Source organism: Chlorocebus sabaeus, chromosome 17 (genome assembly GCF_047675955.1).
Source record: "Chlorocebus sabaeus isolate Y175 chromosome 17, mChlSab1.0.hap1, whole genome shotgun sequence".
In the NCBI taxonomy this organism is placed as follows: Eukaryota; Metazoa; Chordata; class Mammalia; order Primates; family Cercopithecidae; genus Chlorocebus; species Chlorocebus sabaeus.
In genome coordinates, this window is record NC_132920.1 from 11,054,820 (window position 1) to 11,076,594 (window position 21,775).

The window sequence follows — 21,775 nt, forward strand, 5'->3', positions numbered from 1 at the left end:
AAAATCTATTACTACAGTTAGTCATCTAAATTGCCATAGGGAACTGGTGTGTGTTCAGTGCCTAACTGCAGCTTAACCACTTCTAAAACTTGAACCATAAAGGCTTCATATGCATGTGGATTTTCATAACGTCAGAATGGGAGTAAGGCACAGAGTATCTAAAATAAAGGTATTTTTCCTAATAAGGTCTAAAAGGAAAACATGAACTCCCTCCTCTCCCTGGTTCCCTACTTCTGTTAGTCATAAAGCTTGCCCAAACGCATCCTCTCTTTCCCACCCCTCCGCCCTCCCTGTGTCCTTGCCCAGGACTTCCTTAGCCCACATTTGCATCTCTACAGCCTCCTGCAGGCTGCCTTGAGATCTGAGGCCTTTCCAGCATATCCTTAATACTACTGCTAGACCTAATCTGTTAAAAACATTACTTTGGGCTTGTCATCGTCTCTCTTTATACTCTCACCACTTCCTTGCTTTAACTTTCCCAAGCTTGCAGATGGCCACTTGAGTCCTGGCAGCTCTCCTGATTGCCCCTCATGCATACATACACTGGAACCTTCCCACTGAACTCCTGTATCCAGATGTTCCACCATCACGCTCCAAATCCTGCATGGCAAATGCCATCTTGCTCCTCTCCCCAAGTCAAAAATTTCAGGGCACTGACTTTCATTCAGTCACTTGAGCTAGCAATCTAGAAGTTATCTTTGGCTCTTCCCATGTCCTCAGCAGCACAGACAGTTCATAAGTTCTGGCCCCACTGGGTTGTGCCCATCTGCCTTCCTTACATTCACTTCTTGTGGCTTTTGGCCCACATGAGTAGACTTTGCAATTTAATGCTGTATTTTAAGGACATAGAAAATATGAGAAAGTATATGTATTTATGTTAAAAGGTAAGAAATTAAGCTTTCTTAATATTTGCTATAAGGATAGACACTGGGTCCTCAATTTGTCTCTTACGTTCAATGATCACATGTCAAATAGAATACCAGGAAGGATCCTGAGGGCATGGTAGGAGTTCCACTGTCAGTGTATCACTCTGTATTGCTGTTTCCTTGCTATGAGTTGTTTTCAATGGGCCTGATTTTGTAAAAGCAAGATTTTAAAATAACAGGCCATGGCCTGGCGCAGTGGCTCACACCTGTAATCCCAGCACTTTGGAAGGCTGAGATGGGCGGATCACGAGGTCAGGAGATCGAGACCATCCTGGCTAACACGGTGAAACCCTGTCTCTACTAAAAATAAATAAATAAATAAATAGCCTGGCATGGTGGCGGGTGCCTGTAGTCCCAGCTACTCCAGAGGCTGAGGCAGGAGAATGGCATGAACCCAGGAGGCGGAGCTTGCAGTGAGTTGAGATTCTGCCACTGCACTCCAGCCTGGACAACAGTGGGAGACTCCATCTCAAAAAATAATAATAATAAAATAATAATAATAAATAAATAAATACAATAAATTAACAGGCCATCACTAAAATGGCCAGGCAAACCTTTTCTTACCACCAGGAGTTTTCTGACTTTTTTCTTGGCAAAGTACTTAAAGATAAGTTACACATATTTTTTATTTCTTTTAGATGAAAGTGTCATAAGTTAGATTCCTGGGAAGAAAATTCTGAGACACATTCTGCTGGATGATTATTAGGGCTCATCCTTGGTTTCAACACCCATAGAAGGAAGGGGGAAGAAGGAATCGAACAGAGGAGAGGCAGAAGTCGAGATGCATTTCAGGCCAGGACTCTTGACTGAACCCACAGGAGCTTTGGAGCTAGAATGGCCCTTCAGAGTTGTCCTGAGTTGGGCTGAGATGGCCAGTTCTTTATATTCCTGCATAGGATAGTCACTGGATGTCCACCCCAGGAAGCAGTGTGGCCAAGACAGTCCCTGAAATGCCTGCCAGCACTCCCTATACCTGGAGCAACAAGACCAAAATCACAGGGGGATATACTGGGTGAGGATCACAGCATTCATCCCAGAAGATGAGGATACAGAATTGGCTGACTGCTACATTCTAAATGTCAATGTTCCCAAAATTCATATGTTGAAACTTAATTCCCCAATGTGATGGCATTAGGAAAGGGGGCCTTTGGGAGGGGGTATAGGTCATGAGTGGGATTAGTGTCCAGAGAGCTGCCTTGCCCTTCCACCATGTGAGGACATAGTGAGAAGGTGCCATCTGTGAACGAGGAAGTGGGCGCTTACTACCAGACACCCACTCTTCCGGCAACTTAATCTTGAATTTCCCAGCATCCAGAACTCTGAGAAATCAATTTCTGTTGATTATAAGTTACCCAGTCTATAGCATTTTGTTAAAGCAGCTGAAACTAAACTAAGACAGTGACATTTTCTGCAACAAAAAGATAGAGTGAGTCTCTATAGCATACTATGTAACAGATGTTTTTGGAAAAATAACCTCATTTCATATGTTTCCTCAAGCTAAAAAGAATATAACAACAAATGAGAAAATAGTTGGTTTAGAAATGTTGCACCCTATGGAGAGAGTATTTTGGATTTGGTTTTTTTGTTTTGTTTTTAACTTTTGTTTTAGGTTTGGGGGCACATATGCAGGCTGGTTTTATAGGTAAACTCATGTCACAGGGATTTGTTGTACAGATAATTTCATCACCCAGGTACTAAGCCTAGTACCTAATAGTTGCTCTTTTTCCTCCTCTCCCTCCTCCCACCCTCCACCATCAAATAGGCCCCAGTTTGTGGTGTCCCTTCATTATGTTCATGAAGTTGAGAGAGTGTTTTGAAAAAGAATGTTGAAAAGCGTTTCCACTGTTAGATGATTTAAGTCAAAAAGTTATATAACAGTGTCACCTATCTGCACACAAGCATGGACACAGAATTGTTTCATATGTTTAAAACTTTTCTAGATCCTTTTGTGGTTCATCAGCTTGATGATTGAGTTTTCACGTCCACATGTGAGATGTACCTCCCCTGAGCTTTGTTACAACATTGGCACATTCCCTGCCTGATGTGAACAATAAAAATAAAAAATAAAAATTTGCTAAACTGAGTTTCTGTGGATTTCTAACTTATTTATAAAAACAATAAAAATGTAACGTATTCCATTTAGTGTTCAAGAACAACTAAGTAACAATAAAGATGGAAATTTGCTAGCTGAATTTCAAGAAAAATATTTATATAGTAAGTAGATGAGATAGAAAAAAATGTATGTCATAATTCAAAAGTCAGTCAGAAGCCTGGGTAACATAGTGAGACTCTGTCTCCACAAAAATTAAAAATTAAAAAAATTAGCCAGGACTACAGACATGGGAGGTTGAGGCGGGAGGATCACCTGAGTCCAGGAGTTTGGGGCCACAGTGAGCCATGATCACACCACTGCACTCCAGTCTGGGCAACAGAGTGAGACCCTGTCTAAAAAAAGAAAAAAACAAAAGTCAGTGAGAGGGGCAGTGTTTTCATTTGGAATTCTTCATTTTTTTGAGGTATTAAAGAAAAATGATTTCTTATCACACTGCTGACACAAATGTGGGCGTGTGTGTCACAAGAACCAATTCTCCAACCCTCTGTACACCAGCTGAGTGTCCTACAATTCATTTCCTTTTTTTTTTTTCCTGTTGAGATGGAGTCTCAATCTGTGGCCCAGGCTGGAGTGCAGTGGCACGATCTCAGTTCACTGCAACCTCTGCCTCCCAGGTTCAAGTGTTTCCCCTGCCTCAGCCTCCCGAGTAGCTGGGATTACAGGCGCCCACCACCATGCCCACCATGCCCAGTTAATTTTGTGTTTTTAGTAGAGACGGGGTTTTTCTACGTTGGCCAGGCTGGTCTCTGCTGCCAACCTCCCAGCACGTGGTCGTACTCACCAACCCAGAAGCTTTCTGAACCTGGTAGTTTAGGGATTTAGTGGAGGCTTCATCATGGAAGCATGACTGATTATTAACTCAGTCGCTAGTCCCTCCCTCTTCCCCAGAGGATGCCGGGTGGAGCTGAAAGTTCCAAGCTTCTAATCATGGTTTGGTCTTTCTGGTGACCAGCTCCATTCAGGAGCCCAGCGAGAGTTGCCTGACCTCAGGTGATCCTCCTGCTTTGGCCTCCCAAAGTGCTGGGATTACAGGCGTGAGCCACCGTGCCCAGCCCTGCAATTCATTTCTGACACTAACTACCCAGAGTTAGTGCAGCCCCCACGGGTTATGGGTCCATTCCACAAGACTGCCCCACTTTGGATTCCAGTGCCAGATCTGGGCCTACTGTATGTGTGAGCAATCAGCTATAAATCTGTACATCAGGGCTGTCCACCATCCTCTCCTCACACTCCATAAGTTGTTAAACTTCTCACAGAACTCAGGGAAACATTTTCCTTCATTGACTGGTTTATGATAAAGAATATGATAGAGGATACAAATGAACAGCCAGATGAAGAGGTACATAGAGCGAGGTCCCCAGCACAGGAGCTTCTGTCCCCATGAAGTTGAGATGTGCCAACCTCCCAGCACGTGGTCGTACTCACCAACCCAGAAGCTTTCTGAACCTGGTAGTTTAGGGATTTAGTGGAGGCTTCATCATGGAAGCATGACTGATTATTAACTCAGTCGCTAGTCCCTCCCTCTTCCCCAGAGGATGCCGGGTGGAGCTGAAAGTTCCAAGCTTCTAATCATGGCTTGGTCTTTCTGGTGACCAGCTCCATTCAGGAGCCCAGCGAGAGTTGCCTGATTAGAACAAAATACATTCCCATCGCCTTTTGGACATCCCAATAATTTCCAAAGGATGTAGGACCTCTGTCTCAGGAACCACAGTGTATTAGTCCACTCTCACATTGCTATAAAGAAATACCTGAGACTGGGTAATTTAGAAAGGAGGTTTAGTTGGCTCACAGTTCTGCAGGCTGTACAGGAAGTATAGTGGCTTCTGCTCTTGGGGAGGCCTCAGGAAGCTTCCAATTGTGGCAGAAGACAAAGGGGTAGTGAGACATCTCACATGCCTGGAGCGGGAGCAAGAGAGCGGGGAGATGCCACACACTTTTAAACAACCAGATCTTGAGAGGACTTACTATTGTGAGAACAGTACTAAGAGGATGGTGCTAAACCATTCATGAGAAATCTGCCCCCATGATCCAGTCACCTCCCACCAGGCCCCACCCCAAACACTAGGGATTACAATTCCCCATGAGATTTGGGTGGGGACACATCCAAACCATATCACAGAGTTGAGGACCAAATATTAAAATAAAAGATGCTCCTAGTACTCCTATTGCTTGGGAAACTGCAAGAGTTTTAGGGGCTCTGTGTCAAGAACTGGAGATGGAGACCAAATATATATTTCTTATTATGTCATAGATGTTTTAAAATTATGACAAATATTAAAATTAAGTATTAAGATAAAGTGAATATAGGTCATTGAACTGCTAAACCTCAAAGTATTAATCATTTTCAAAAGATTTTTTGAAGTAATGAAGACTGGTGATAGTTACTGATTGAATTATGTCTCACAAAAAGTTAAGTTGAAATCCTTATCCTCAGTTCCTATTTGGAAATAGGGTCATTGCAGATATAATTAGTTAAATTAAGATGAAGTCATAAGGGTTTTTTTTTTTTTCTTTTTTGAGACAGAGTTTTGTTCCTGTTTCCCAGGGTGGAGTGCAATGGCGTGATCTCAGCTCACTGCACCCTCTGCCTCCCTGATTCAAGCAATACTCCTGCCTCAGCCTCCCAAGTAGCTGGAATTACAAGTAGCCACCAACACGCCCGGCTAATTTTTGTATTTTTGGCAGAGACGGCGTTTCACCACGTTGGCCAGGCTGGTCTTGAACTCCTGACCTCAGGTGATCCATTCCCCTCGGCCTCCCAAAGTGCTGGGACTACAGGTGTGAGGTACTGTGCCCAGCTGGTAGGCCCTTATATGACTGATGTCCCTACAACAAGAGGAGAGAGCAGATACACATAGAGGAGAGGACCAGGTAAGGAGTCGTCGAAGACTACATTTATGTTGCCACTAGCCAGGGAACACCTGGGGCTATCCAGTGTTGGTGGAGGCAAGGAAGGATCCTCTCCTAGAACCTTCAGAGGGTCCATGGCCCTCCTAGCAGCTTGATTTTGGACTTCTAGCCTCCACAAGAGTGACAGAATAAACTCCTGTTGTTTTAAGCTACCCAGTTTGTGGTTCTTTGTACTTTGTGGTTCCAGCAAACTAACACCGTGATATTAAAAATTTTCTCCACTATTAAAAATAAAGTTTTAGGTGGGGGAGATATCTCCTTCCCCAAATGCAGCACATTTGTGTGTTTTTAACATTCAGAGAATTCTACCTTTTGAGGTTCTTGAGATGATTTGCAAATTAAAGTTTTAAAGTAAACTTTTTTTCCATTGTAAATATTTCTAAAAATACTACCCATTGGAAATTAGAAAAGTAGAGTAGTTTTCTGAATCCAGTCCTACTTTTATTTTACATATATTTCACAGCTGTGATCTCTGGAGCAAAAGCCAACAGGAAAAAATAGTTTGTACGAGTATCATGAAGTATGTCTTTGGGCTTTCGTAAATAATTTTAACTCAAATAAAACTGCTTCTTGCAATACAAAAATAAAATTTTAAAAACTTAAATATTTTATTCATATTCATCTCATCCTCTAGTATTTCTTTTTCTGTACATTCCATAATATAAAGTAACGTGTGATAATTTGTAAACAAATGTGTATTAAACGTGTGTGCTCAAAATTTTTCTTTTAAGAATGGCATACAATAAAAAAATACTTGAGTATGTGCTGGAAATTGTGTTTGAAAAGGTGTTTGCAGAAATCATTTGAGGCCTAGGACGATGAGCTTCTTTCTTTGTTTCTGCCAGGTCTTAAGGCTATACTAATCCAGGATTCCCCTAATCCAATTTCAGAAATTGAACTTTTCTGGGTCAGACCGATCAGTCAAAGCCAACCAGGCTTCAGGTTTATTTTCAGTCGCCCCTTTATTCCTGTGGTGAGGCCCTTTGGGGTCTGAGCCCTCTGTGCCTGGGATTCTCTCGAGCCCCAGTCCCACAACTCCAGCTGTGCCCTTGTCAACCCAGAGTTGTGGGAAGCACTGCTCAGCCTCCTCTTAGGACCTTTGAATGCCCTCCCTGGGTAAAAGAACCTCCAAATGCCTGGTTCTTGTTTTAGATTTTCAATTTCTATCTTCTCCCCAATCTTGGCCCACTTATTTCTCATTGCCTCATTAGCTATTTGATTCTTTTTTTTTTTTTTTTTTTTTTTTTGAGATGGAGTTTCACTCTTGTTGCCCAGGCTGGAGTGCAGTGGTATGATCTCGCCTCACTGCAAACTCCGCCTCCTGGGTTCAAGCAATTCTCCAGCCTCAGCCTCCTGAGTAACTGGGATTACAGGCACCTGCCACCACGCCTGGCTAATTTTTTGTATTTTTAGGAGAGATGGGGTTTCTCCATGTTTGCTAGGCTGGTCTGAAACTCCCGGCCTCAGGTGATCCACCTGCGTCAACCTCCCAAAATGCTGGGATTACAGGCGTGAGCCACCACACCCAGCCGATGTTTGTAAAAAGATTTTTGTTTTAATTCCGACTTTTTAGTTGGATTCAGCTAGAGGATTGGCCCAATTTATTTAGTCTATGATTACCAAAAGCATAATCAAAAACACTTAGAGACCACTGTCTTAGACTGTGCCAGCAATCTCTTAATGGATTTGCAATCTTTTCTTACCCTGATCTCTCCTCCACTTTGCTGCCAGATCAATATTTTTTAAAACAACGTTCCCATCAAGTCTTTTTGACTTGAGAGTCATCAGTGACTCTCACTGTGTAGTGACCATGTATTATAACAATTTGGTGAAACTGGAATTTCCCAGTATTTACCTTCCTTTATGTTTCTGGATCAGCGTTGGCCAATAAAGACATGTTGGATGATATTTGAGAGGTTGAAATGAAGCAGCTGCCATTTTTTTAAATGCTTTAGTGACTGGTGAAGGGCAGGCATATTGTCACTGCTCTGCAGCTAGCTCACCTCATAGGCATGAGAAAGCACCCCAAACCACAGTTCCCCTAGGTACTGTGTTGAGCAGTGTTGTCCTGTCAAAATTCACATTGACCAGTAATGTCAGAATGTGACCTTATTTGGTAATAGAGTCTTTGCAACTGTAATTAGTTATGTTAAGATTAGGTCCTATTGGATTACGGTAGGCCCTAAATCCCACGACTAGTGTCCTTATAAGAAGGCCATGTGAAGACACAGCAACACAGCCACGCAGGGAAGAATGCTGTGTGATGGTGGAGGCAGAGATTGGAGTGATGCAGCTTGGCCAAGGAAGGCCAAGGATTGCCACAGCCACCAGAAGCTGGAAAGGACTCTCCTTAGAGCCCTCAGAGGGAGCATGGCCCGGCCAATACCTTGCTTTTGGAGTCCTGGCCTTCTGAACTGTGAGACACTCACTTTCTGTGGTCGAAGCCACCGCATTTCTCTGGTACTGTGCTATGGCAGCCCTAGGAAACGAATACACTCCAGCTCCTGCCAGACCTCTCCCATCAGTTTCTTCAACTCCTGGACTGAGTGCGTGCTCGGTTCCATAGTGAAGGGCACAAGCTTCATCTACACATTATCTACGGCATCAAGGTTGGAAGTGGGGAGAGGAGGGTGCTGGTTCCAGATAGTCTTTGCAGGGTTTGCTTGTCTTTGTTGGTCCTAGTTTGCCCTTGCAGTTTCCAGTTCGCCCTTGCCCTTGTTCACATCCAACTTTCCTTCCCAACTGCTGTTTCAGCGACTGTAGGCTCAACAGTAGACACGGAAACAACAGCCTGTTTGGGCTGTCCTGTCAGCTCCCACAATTGCCTGAGACTTAACTCCTACAGTAAATCCTGCATTCCATGCCCCTTTCGGTGGTTCTGGCTTTCTGATCAAATTCTGACAGACTCTTTTCCAAATCAAGTAAAAATGAATTTAATGAAACCAGTCTTGCTACCCAGTTCCTTCCCTTATATTAAAATAAATTAGGGCCAGGTGTGGTGACTCACACCTGTAATCCCAGCACTTTGGGAAGCTGAGGCGGGCGGGTCACTTGAGGTCAGAAGTTTGAGACCAGCCTGACTAGCATGGTGAAACCACATCTCTATGAAAACATACAAAAATTAGCTGGGTGTGGTGGTGTGCACCTGTAGTCCCAGTTACTTGGGAGTCTGAAGCAGGAGAATCTTGAACCTGGGAGGCAGACATTGCAGTGAGCCAAGATCGCACCACTATACTCCAGCCTAGGTGACAGAGCGAGACTCTGTCTCAAAAAAATAGTAAAAATATATAAATTAGGTTATTAAGATATTAATGGCATTTATTGAAGACATCGTAAGTGCAGGGTGACACTGTGCTAGGTAAGCTCTTTTTATGTAGTATCTCATTACATTCTCAAAATGATTCCATGGAGAAGGCACTACAGTTCCCCCTTGAACAACGCGGGGTGGGGGTAGGGATGCTAAACCCCCCCAGGCAGTCAAAAACGTGTATATAACTTTTGACTTCCCAAAAACTTAACTACTAATATTGTCTACGAATGACTAGAAGCCTTACAAATAACATATACAGTCAATTAACATGTATTTTGTATGTTATTTGTATTATATGCTATTATGTTATTTATACAAAAAAGTAAGCTAGAGAAAAGAAAATGTTAAGAAAACCATGTTGGGCGCGGTGGCTCACACCTGTAATCCCAGCACTTTGGGAGGCTGAGGCAGATAGATCACGAGGTCAGGAGACCGAGACCATCCTGGCCAACATGGTGAAACCGCGTCTCTATTAAAATACAAAAATTAGTTAGGCATGGTGGTGCGTGCCTATAATCCCAGCTACTTGGGAGGCTGAGGCAGGAGAATCACTTGAACCTGGGAGTCGGAGGTTGCAGTGAGCCGAGATCGTACCACTGCACTCCAGCCTGGGTGACAGAGTGAGACTCTGTCTCAAAAACAATAAAAATAAAAATAAAAATAAAAATAATAAAAGAAAATCATAAGGACTAGAAAATATATTTACTATTCATTAACTGGAAGTGGATCATCATAAAGGTGATCCTTGCAGCATCATCCTTGCAGCATCCTCAGAACAGGCTGAGGAGGAGGAAGAGGAGGGGTTGGTTCTGCTGTCTTAGCAATGATAGAGGTAGAAGAAAACCCTTACGTAAGTGAAACTGTGCAGTTCAAACCTATGTTGTTTGAAGGTCAACTGTATTATTATTAGTAATAATAAATTTATTGTTACTGTATTAAACATTAGTAAGAGGCTTAGAGAGATGAAGTGATTCAACTAAGTTAGTTAGAATTCAAAGCCAGAGCTGAATTGCAGAGCAGGAGCTTAACCACCATAGTCCCCCTCTACTCCAAATTTTTCAGAACTGAAAGGAACTGTTATCTTTTCCATGGAATCTTAGGCATCCTAACCATCCCGCTCACAAATGTACTCATGACCTCAAGAATCTGCTCATGGTTTTTCCCTCAATCTTTCCTTTCCCCCAGATCTTTTCCTGTCTGTGGTACAATGGAAACAAAATTTTATTTTAAGTCATACTGACCTGGGTTTGGATGTCAGTTCAATTCATTACCTACTACAAATTTTTTTAGAGTCACTAAGCCTCAATCACATCTGAAAAATCCTATATTATACACGTAAAGCAATATTTAAATAGTCGGCCAGGCATGGTGGCTCACACCTGTAATCTCAGCTCTTTGGGAGGCCGAGGCAGGTGGATCACCTGAGGTCAGGAGTTCAAGACCAGCCTGGCTAACATGGCGAAACCCCATCTCTACTAAAAATATAAAAATCAGCTGGGCGTGGTGGCACATGCCTATAGTCCCAGCTACGTGGGAGGCTGAGGCAGGAGAATCGCTTGAACCTGGGAGGCAGAGGTTGCAGTGAGCCACTGTACTCCAGCCTGGGTGACAGAGTGAGACTCCATCTAAAAAAAAAAAAAAAGAAAAAAAAAAAGTCACATATATACATGTCTGGTTCCCTCTTACTAGACTGGATTTTTCATCTTTTTATAAACTATAACCCATAGTAAGAATATATTTTGCATTGCAACTCAGTTCACACACACACTCCACTAATACACACACCCACATACATAAATAACTGAAATAAAAGTTCCGTGAATAGTATTTGCCCTTACTACTTGTGATATACATTTATGGCTTCTATTCTAGTCCTTAAAGTACTGGTCATGACGCTCACTGAATTAATTTCACGACGCACAGATGGGTCAACATTGAAAAATACTGAGCCAGGCTGGGCTATTTTATATCAGGGAGCATATTTATTTTTGTACTGCTACTAGCAAACACAGTGCGTGGCACAAAGTAGGTGTAGGTGTTTGGTAAATACTTGGTGTGGGACTGGATTTTCCATGAGGGCAGGAATCTTGTCTTACCTTGTATCCACCCCGCATTTAGCATATTCTTCCCACAATATTTAGTGATCAAATGGCTAAAATTTGCGAGGCTTTAGAGATCAAACATTTGGATCAAAATCTGACAAGCACCTACTATGTGATAACACATAAATGCTGAGTTCATAGTTCCTCTCTCTCTCTTTGTTTTAATACCAATCTAATGAGACATGACTCCTTCTCTTAATTGTCTTAAAATAAGTATGGGATTGCTGAGAGAAAACAATACTGCTCTTCAACTGAGAAATTAAAACAAGAAGTAAGACATTTGGAGGCGAAAATATTACCTTTAGTAATAAGGTTACGTCAGAGAACAAAAAATAACGTGCGAGCCAGTCAGACCTGTTGACTGGACCTAAGCTGAAGCAACTAGGGTGGACCTCCCTTTGCTGCTGGCCTATGTGGATATAAGGCATGAGCAGCTCAGATTCAAGAGGAATGTGGGAAAAGACGAGCTCTGCAAACCCAGTTTTTCCTAAAGACACCAGTTAAGTAAATCACTCCTCCACTGACCAGGGACAGAGGGGATAAAAGAGCACAGAGAGACCAGACATATTGTAATTACACCACCTGAGCTGCCTCCCTCATGGAAGGAAATAGCAGAGGAGGAGAGGTAAGTGTTCCCCCACGAAGAATCAGATATGGGAAAGAAGATATATGTACATATTTGTGTGTATTTATACTGCTATGGTTTGAATATTGGTGTCCCCCCAAAATTCTTATGTTGGAACCCAATGCCCAATGTGATACTATTAAGAAGTGAGGCTTGTGGGAAATGATTAGGTCATGAGGGCTCCACCCTCTTGAATGAGATTAGTGCCCTTGTAAAAGAAGCTCAAGGACCGGGTGTGGTGGCTCACGCCTATAATCCTACGCTTCGGGAGGCTGAGGCCGGCGGATCACTTGAGCCTGGAAGTTTGAGACTAGCCTAGGCAACATGGTGGAACCCCATCTCTACGAAAAATACAAAAAAATTAGCCAGGAGAATGGTGGCACATGCCTATAGACCCAGCTACTCTAAAGGCAGAGGTGGGAGGATCAGCTGAGCCCAAGGATGTCGAGGCTGAGCCCAGTGAGCCATGATTGTGCCACTGCACTTTAGCCTGGGCGGCAGAGTGATACCTTGTCTCAGAAAAAAACGAAAAAACAAAAAAAGCAAACCCGAAAAGCTTGAGTGAAATGCCTTGCCTCTTCCACCTTGTAGGGACACAGCAAGAGGTGCCATGTATGAAGCAGCGAGCCCTCACCAGACATTGAATCTGCTGGCACTTTGATCTTGGACTTCTTAGCCTCCACAACTGTACACAATAAATTTCTGTTGTATATAAACTACCCAATCTAAGGTATTTTGTTATAGCAGCCTGAAGTAAGACATATATGAACACATATATATATATTTTTGAATTGCTAAATATGAAACAATCCAAGGGCTATCACAAGGTGGGCACACAATTGTTAAATGTAATTTACACTGGTGTTGTCTCAAGTCTGTTCATCAAAACATGGAGAATATTTAAAAAATTAGAGCTCCTCTATACCTCCTTCCCTGCCTTCAGTATTCCTGGTATGAAACTTAGGAAATTTTTTTTTTTTTTTTTTGAGACAGGGTCTTGCTCTGTCTCCCAGGCTGGAGTGCCGTGGCATGATCTTGGCTCACTGCAACCTCCATCTCCCGGGTTCCACAAATTCTCCCTCCTCTGCCTCCCAAGTAGCTGGGATTACAGGCATGTGCCACCATGCCTGGCTGAATTTTTTTGCATTTTCAGTAGAGATGAGGTTTCACCTTGTGGTCCAGGCTGGTCTCAAACTCCTGACCTCAAGTGATCCTCCTGCCTCGGCCTCCCAAAGTGCTGGGATTACAGGTGTGAGCCACCTCGCCCAGCCCAAAACCTAGGAATGTTTTTAAAGCTCCCTGGGTAATTCCAATGTATAAACAAGACTGATAACTAGGTGTGGTGGCTCATGCCTGTAATTCCATCACTTTGGGAGGCCAATGTGGGCAGATTACTTGAGCACAGGAGTTCGAGACCAGCCTAGGTAATATGGCAAAAACCTATCTCTGCAAAAAATAAAATTAGCAGGGCATAGTGATGCATGCCTGTGGTCCCAGCTACTCAGGAGGCTGAGGTGGGAGGATCACTTGAGCCCGGGAGGTCGAGGCTGCAGTAAGCCATTGGCTTAGAGGAGTTAGACAAGTGAACAGGAGTCAGGAAGATCTTATTGAGGAGGAATGTGGACAGACATTGCAGAAGTAGGAGTGAGGCTGTCAGAAAGGAGGGAGCAGAGCGTTTTTTATAGGGATGAGAATAGTAAAAGGACTCTGGAAATAGCTGGGCTTATTTTTTTAATTTCATTTTTATTAAAACTGAGTCTCGCTCTGCCACCCAGGCTGGAGCGCAGTGGTGTGACCTTGGCTCACTGCAACCTCTGCCTCCTGGGCTCAAGCGATTCTCCTGCCTCAGCCTCCTGAGTAGCTGGGATTACAGGCATCTGCCACCACACCCAGCTATTTTTTGTATTTTTAGTAGAGATGGGGTTTCACCATGTTGGTCAGGCTGGTCTTGAACTCCTGACCTCAAGTGATCTGCCCACCTCGGCCCCCCAAAGTGCTGGGATTACAGATGTGAGCCACCGCACCCAACCAGCTGTGGCAGACAAAGAGTCTGCCTCAAAAACAAAAATAGAAAACAACCATGATTAGGCCCTACTCCCAGAGATTCTGTTCATTTGGTATGGGGATGAGGTCTAGCTATTTGTAATTTATAAATCTCCCTAGGTGATTTGAAACGTGCATCCAGAGTTGAGAAACATTGACAAGGCTTAAAGCAATGGCCAAGTTGATTTGCTTCTTGTGGCTTTTGCACTAGCTGTTCCCTTTACCTGGTGTGTTCTTCTCTAGGTCTTTCCATGAATCCTTCTTGTCATTCAGGACTCAGATTAAATGTTACTTCCTCAGGAAGACCTTCCCTGATCCCCCACAAGCTAAAATAACACACCTACATTTATCACACTGTCTTATTTTCATGACTGAATTATTAATAGCAGTCCCTGAGATTTCTCTATGTATGCTTATTGTCTTTCTCCAACCATCATATAAGCATCTTGAGTAAAGGCACTTTGTCTTATTCACTGCTGTATCCCCAGCACTTAGAACAGTGCCTGGCCTCTATAGGTATTCCAATATATGTGAATCAATGATAAAAAGGTCCTTTAAAATAAATTGTTTTAGTTCTTCTGATGGCGCTTTTTTTTTTTTTCTTTTGATACGGAGTCTCTCTGTCGCCCAAGCTGGAGTGCAGTGGCGCGATCTCGGCACACTGCAACCTCGGCCTCCAGGGTTCAAGTGATTCTCCTGCGTCAGCCCCCCGAGTAGATGAAATTACAGGCGCCCACCACTACCCCCGGCTAATTTTTGTATTTTTAGTAGAGACAGGGTTTCACCAGGTTGGCCAGGCTGGTCTCGATCTCCTGATCTCAGGTGATCTGCCCACCTTGGCCTCCCAAAGTGCTGGGATTACAGGCGTGAGCCACCTCGCCTAGCCCTGACTGCTATTTTCAACTGGTTTTTAATAAAATGTGCTTTACTTATGCAAAGTAATTGAACCATCCATGAAATAAGCACAAACTGATTTTTTTGTAAATATATCTTAATTTCACTGGGTTCATTCTCTTCACAGGAATCTATATTAAATCTGTTGCAAAGCAAGTAATTATCCTTTAATGTATTTTTACATATGGTATCTGTTCCTAATGTTGCTTCTTAGGGAATACAGTTCACATAGCATGGCAGCTGGGTACGGCAGGATACATTTATTAAATCAAGGGATTGCTGCTTCGAACTTTTGTGTTTGTTTCTGGAGACAGAAGACAGGGAACTGTAATTTCTAGAAGAGTAGAAAGGTATCTCAGGAAGCAAAAGAGTCACAGGAAAATGCGAAGGCTCTGATTCCTTCTGAAAGAGGGACACATTTACCCTCTATTCTTCTCGGGGCACCTCTTGTTAAGATTTCACTTGTTAGGTGAATGTAATCTGGCGGAAGTGGGGAGTTTTAATTTTAGGTGGAGACAGAATAGTTGAGATTATGAAAGTGTCTTGTTTCGTAGAGGAGTAAGCCAGTGCGGCAAAACCTCCAAGCTGTGGGTCAGCTGTCGCTTGGTCTCAAGGAAGCAGCTGAGTCTAACTTACAATTCAGGCAGGCGATCTGAGGGCAGTGCTGCTGTCCTTAAGTCACCCGCGGGCCATTTCTGAAATGTTTTACCTACGAAAAGACAGAACATAACATCTGTTGCAAGGGAAAAATGAGGGACCTGAGTACTTCCTCCAAGTCCCAAATATCCAACCTTCGCCCCCGGCAACAGGGCTAGGTGCACGAGCAACCAGTTTTTCAGGCAGCCGCCGCCTCTTTCCTCCCTCGGCGTACTTCATCACGGCTGGAAACAAAACGACTTCGTATACGGAGTAATGGCCGAAATCTCACTGGCGCCTCAGGACTGCGGGCAGCCAAATCCGCGGCTTCGGAGAAGGCCAGCCCACCTTCTTCCGAATGAGGCGACTTGAGCAAGACCAAAGGCAGAGCAGCCCTAGGATGGAAGCAGCGAAGACCGAGTGGACGGTGCTTTCTGGGAGTTGTAGTCCATGCGAGACAACGCCCTCCCGTCTCCACCAGGCTCTGCACTCCATCTCCCAGCCGCCCCCGCGCCGCGGAGGAGCCGAGCTCGGTGATATGCTGCCGCAGCGGTAGGGGGCCTGGGGCGGAGAAGCCGCTGCAGCCGCGGCCGGGAGGCGCTGACATCTGGCATCCCTGGGGTCTCAGAAACACTTGGGTGGACAGCGACGAAGGCCTTGTGGCCGCCGTGTGTCCCTGCGCTAACCCTCTGTCCTCCCCACAGGCGCGCGGTGTCCGCCATGAAAGCACATCCGATCGCCGGGGTCTCTGGGTGCCGCGGCCTCGGCTTCCCGGGGCGATGACGGACTAGAGGCGCCCTGCGGCCCGCCTGACTCCAGCGCTCTGGCCACCCGGGCGGGAAAGGGATCGGGCGGGCGGGCGGTCCCACAGTGCCCGCCTTTGCGCCGCCCCACCCCCTGAGGGCGCTGCTGAGGGGGCGCCAGCCGCCCATGCCGCCCCGGCGCCCAGCCGCGCCTGGCGCCCGCAGCTGAAGCGCAGGACGCGCGGCCGCCCTCGTTCACTGCCGTCCGCGCCCGCCGCCCCGAGCCGACCGCCCTTCTGCCCCCAAGATGTGGCACAGCGTCGGGCTGACCCTGCTTGTGTTCGTGGCTACTCTGCTGATCGTCCTGCTGCTGATGGTGTGCGGTGAGTGGGGGCGGCAGCCGCGGGGCAGTTCCACACGCCAGGTCACTGATCTGCTGTTTTTTTGTTTTTGTGTTTGTTTTTTGTTTTTTTTGTTTGTTTGTTTAAAAAAGGGCGTGGACGGACAAGTGTCTTAAAATCAACTGTTGTCCCTTAGCCTCTAGGGCTGAGCGCAGAGGGGGGCCCTTTACCCATGGCCGGCCCTCGGGCATCCTGGGGGAGGGAAAGGATAGGCTGCAGGGCTTCCTGACTCTGAGTGAAACTCTGTCTTGCTTCACCGGCAGCGTCTGCTCTTGATTTCATTCTCACCACAGGCTGCCCAGATTGTAACCTTGGCCTGCATTCGAAGGTGAAGTGATTGGTTAGTCCTTTTTCATTTGCACAGATTCTTACCTTAATGATGAGAGGTGTCACCTTCGTTTCGTCAGCGGGTGGGCTAGAGTTGGGTTTTCAGCACCCGTTCAATGGTTTACTCAGAGTTCAGCCTTAAACTCCATTCCAAGCAGAGATGTCGAGACCAGGCAGAGCTTAAAAACACTGGCTATATTAAACTTCCAGGGTCAGGTAACCTAACTCTCAGTTCTATAATAATGGTGCTATTTTGAATGCTGTGCGTATTTTCCTTGTTGGAATGAGAGGACGTTCAACTTTCTTCTTAGGATAATGTTAGCCCAATTTTAGATCTTTTTTATTTCTTTGTACATATATAGTAGCTGATAACCACAGGTCTCTTAGCAAAGTGACTGAGCAATTGTGAAAATCTAAAAAGTATATAGAACACATGTCAGGGAGTTTACACATATTTATGAGACTGAAGTATGGGTTCAGGTTGATGTAATAATGGGTCAGAATTCATACAGATACTATAGGGCTTGTTCATTACACGATAAATGTACAAATTGTTACTTAGTGATGCTGTGGAAGACGTGTGCACTTGTGCATATGCGTGTATATGTATTTATAAACTTGTAGGTTTATTTTATTTTGTTTTTTGAGATGGAATCCCGTTCTTGTCGCCCAGGCAGGAGTGCAATGGCCTGATCTTGGCCCGCTGTAACCTCCGCCTCCTGGGTTTAAGTGATTTTCCTGCCTCAGCCTCTGGAGTAGCTGTAGCTGGGATTACAGGCACCCACCACCATGACCAGCTAATTTTTGTATTTTTAGTAGAGATGGGGTTTAACCGTGTTGGCCAGGCTGGTCTTGAACTCCTGACCTCATGAGATCCACCCGCCTTGGCCTCCCAAAGTGCTGGGATTACAGGCATGAGCCACCGCGCCTGGCCTTGTATGTATGTTTAAAATTTATTGTGCTTTCCTATAACACCAGATTAAAACTTCTAATTTACAGCCTTTCTTTTCTGATGAGATAAAGCAATTGAATAACTTTTCTTAATTTTCTGCTTGTGATGTCAACAAGCAGAAGAATATTAGAATATTGAACTAATTGTAGATGTTTAAGGTTCTTGAAGTAAGGAGAACAAACTCCTTGTGATATGTTTGGATGTGGGGAAGGAGGGAAAGCATTTATTACCCTTTCTCGTTTGAAAATGCAAGCTACCTGGACAAGGGAATGTGACATGTAGACCCTGCCATACCTTGGCTAGGATATTTGCCAAATTTACCTTTGTGACTTCAGAATTCCAAATTGCTCTCTCGTCTCTAAACAGCTCTTTGATGGTTTAATTATACAAATTTTTCTAGAAGTGCTTTTAGTTTCAGAAACATTAAAGAATAAGAGAGATGAGGTGTGTTAGGACAACAGTCCCCAACCATTTTGGCACCAGGGACTCGTTTTGTGGAGAATAATTTTTCCACAGACGGAGCAGGGATGGTTTTGGGATAAAATCATTCCACCTCAGATCATCAGTCATTAGTTAGATTCTCATAAGCAGCGAGCAACCTAGATCCCTCCTATGCGCAGTTCACCATAGGTTCACAATAGGTGCTCCTATGAGAATCTAATGTGCTGCTGATCAGACAGGAGGCGGAGCTCAGATGGTACCACTCGCCGCCTGCATGGGCCAGGGACCTGTGTGCTAGGGATGGGGACCCCTGTGCTAGGACACTTTAGTTGTTTGGAATGATCAAGAACTAAAAGCTCCATGATGAAGTAATCAATACTTTTTGTTGTTGTTGTTGGGAGAACTGATGATGGAGTAGCCTCATCTTTTGACTAGGATGGGGCGGGAACTTGGGGAGAGGAGGCAAGGATCAGACCAGACTTGAGAGAGAAACTAGAGTGCGATATTAGTTTGCCAGGGCTGCCATGACAAAATACCGGAGAGTGGTGGGTGGCTTAAACAATACATTTCTTTTCTTTCTTATCTTTTTTTTTTTTTTTTTTGAGACGGCGTTTTGCTCTCGTTGCCCAGGCTGGAGTGCAATGACGCGATCTCGGCCCACTGCAACCTCTGCCACCTGGGTTCAAGCGATTCTCCTGCCTCAGCCTCCTGAGTAGCTGGGATCACAGGCATGCGCCACCATGCCCGGCTAATTTTCTATTTTTAATAGAGATGGGGTTTCTCCGTGTTGGCCAGGCTGGTCTTGATCTCCCGACCTCAGGTGATCCACCCGCCTTGGCCTCCCAAAGTGCTGGGATTACAGGTGTGAGCCACTGCACCTGGCCCAATGCCCGGCTAATTTTATATTTTTAGTAGAGATGGGGTTTCTCCATGTTGGTCAGTCAGGCGGGTCTTGAGCTGGGGTGATCTGCCCACCTCGACCTCCCAAAGTGCTGGGATTACAGGCGTGAGCCACCCACGCCTGGCCGAACACATTTATTTTCTTTTTTTTTTTTGATCTGGAGTCTCGCTCTGTTGCCCAGGCTGGAGTGCAATGGCACAATCTCGGCTCACTGCAACCTCCGTCTCCCGGGTTCAAGCGATTCTCCTGCCTCAGCCTCCCAAGTATCTGGGATTATAGGCGCCCACCACTACACTTGGCTAATTCTTGTATTTTTAGTAGAGATGGGCTTTCACCATGTTAGTCAGGGTGGTCTTGAACTCCTGACCTCAGGCGATCCGCCTGCCTCGGCCTCCCAAAGTGCTGGGATTACAGGCATGAGCCACCGCGCTCTGCCTGAACACATTTATTTTCTTATATCTCTGGAAGCTAGAAGTCAGAGATCAGCAGGATTGATTTTCTCCTGAGGCTACTCCCCTTAGCTTGTAGATAGTGGTCTTCTCCTTATGTCTTCACATAGTCTTTTCTCTGTGTGCTCTAATCTCTTTATAAGTCACTGGATTATGCGTCCTCACCCTATGACTTTATTTAACCTTAATTACCTCTTTAAAAACCTTATCTCCAGGCCGGGCATGGCGGCTCACGCTTGTAATCCCAGCCCTTTGGAAGGCTGAGGCAGGCAGATCACCTGAGGTCAGGAGTTCAAGACCAGTCTGGCCAACGTGGCAAATCCTCGTCTCTACTAAAAAAAAAAAAAATACCAAAAATTTGCCGATCATGGTGGCGCGTGTCTGTAATCCCAGCTGCTCAGGAGGCTGAGGCAGGAGAACTGCTTGAACCCAGTAGGCGGAGGATGCAGTGAGCCGACATCGCGCCATAGCACTCCAGCCTGGGTGACAAGAGTAAAACTCCGTCTTGGAAAAAAAAAAAAATCAGAAATACATTATCTTCTCCGTGCCCACCACCACCTTCATCTTCAGCCTGCGTTAGTCTCCTAACTAGTCTTTTTTCCAACCCATCTTAAGTCACTTTTCACATACTAGCCATGCTGTTTTATGAAGAATATTTTATCACCAGTCTAGTTTCAAAAGTCAATAGTACTTATGAAGAACTGGTTCCTTTCCACTCTGTTTCACTATTTTCCTGGTTATTTTCTTTCATATTTCTAAATAACATTCATTACTATCTCTTGATTTTGCATTTTTAGACATTATTAACCATGGTAGATGCTTCATCCATTTCTTTCTCTCCTTGCCATTGATAATACATTTAACTGACTTAATAGTGTGGATTTATATTTTGACTGTATAAACATTATTCTCTGCTGGTTAAATAGTGTAATATGACCACACTTTCATTCTTACATGGTTCTTCATTTTCTTGAAGTTAATACATAATTGCCTTTTTAGCTTACCTACTGTTGCTTTGGTACATTGTTGTTTTGTTTTGTTTTGTTTTCTGAGAGGGAGTCTCACTCTGTTGCCCAGGCTGGAGTCCAGTGGCGCGATCTCAGCTCACTGCAACCTTCACCTCCTGGGTTCGAGCGATTCTCCTGCCTCAGCCTCCTGAGTAGCTGGGACTACAGGTGCCTGCCACCATGCCCAGCTAATTTTTTGTATTTTTAGTGGAGACGAGGTTTCACCACGTTAGCCAGGATGGTCTTGATATCCTGACCTCGTGATCCACCCGCCTCGGCCTTCCAAAGTACTGGGATTACAGGCGTGAGCCACCGCGCCCGGCCTACTTTGGTACGTTGTTATGTGCCCCCTACCAGATGTTCCACAATCTCTTACACTCATCAGTAGTATTTCCCACATGTTCAAATGGAATGCTTTTCCCCTCCTCCCCCTACCCAGCTCCGGAACCTTCCTTCTTTCTCAACAGCTGTCATTCTGCAGGAAGTTGTACTTTCTCTGTCCTGTTCTGTACCCTGTTTTCTGGGTCTCATGTCATTATCTTTTTCAGTTTCCATTCTTTTTTTGTTGGAGCACATTTTCTAGTAGCTTTTTAGGAAAGAATGCATGAAAAATAATTTTTTGAGCTAATGCATACCTGAAAATGTCTCTATTTGTTTATATTCTACCTTTATACTTGATTGATAATTTGAATAGGTTTTGGGGTTGCAAATGATTTTCACCCAAAATTTGAGAATGGTTACCCCATTGATTTCTTGCTTCCAGGTCTGGTATTGAAAAATTTAATGCCTTCTGTTTCTTTGTCGTTATACATGACTTGGTTTCTCTTTCAAGATGCTTTTTGGATAGCCTTTTTGTCATTGTATACTGGAAAGTCATAATGATGTGCCTTTGTATGTGTCTCTTTCATTTTTCTAGGTCCCTTCAGTTCAGATTTTTTCCTAATTTCTGGGGAAATTTTCTACTAGATTTGTGATCATTTTCTCCTCTCCATTTT

At 44.5% G+C, this 21,775-nt stretch overlaps 1 protein-coding gene, 2 long non-coding RNA genes and 1 other non-coding gene across 4 annotated transcripts in view; 3 read left to right on the forward strand and 1 right to left on the reverse strand.

Annotated features, from left to right (window-relative positions):
• Window positions 1–3,001, forward strand: part of LOC140708823 (uncharacterized) — a 36,556-nt gene extending 33,555 nt beyond the window's left edge. The window contains exon 5 of the long non-coding RNA XR_012089033.1: window positions 1,565–3,001. This is a non-coding gene — a long non-coding RNA (uncharacterized lncRNA). The remainder of the gene's footprint in view (window positions 1–1,564) is intronic.
• Window positions 2,867–2,970, forward strand: LOC119626885 (small nucleolar RNA U13). Its single transcript, XR_005243076.1, has one exon. It is a non-coding gene; the product is annotated as a small nucleolar RNA U13 (small nucleolar RNA).
• Window positions 3,002–15,066: 12,065 nt separating the features above from the next.
• Window positions 15,067–16,007, reverse strand: LOC140708822 (uncharacterized). Its single transcript, XR_012089032.1, has 2 exons — window positions 15,715–16,007; window positions 15,067–15,632 (listed from the first exon to the last, which is right to left on the reverse strand). It is a non-coding gene; the product is annotated as an uncharacterized lncRNA (long non-coding RNA).
• Window positions 16,008–16,126: 119 nt separating this feature from the next.
• Window positions 16,127–21,775, forward strand: part of SMIM13 (small integral membrane protein 13) — a 42,829-nt gene continuing 37,180 nt past the window's right edge. Inside the window, exon 1 of the mRNA XM_007973690.3 lies at window positions 16,127–16,685. Coding sequence (XP_007971881.1) covers window positions 16,610–16,685 — 76 coding nt within the window. The 5' untranslated portion in view covers window positions 16,127–16,609. The remainder of the gene's footprint in view (window positions 16,686–21,775) is intronic.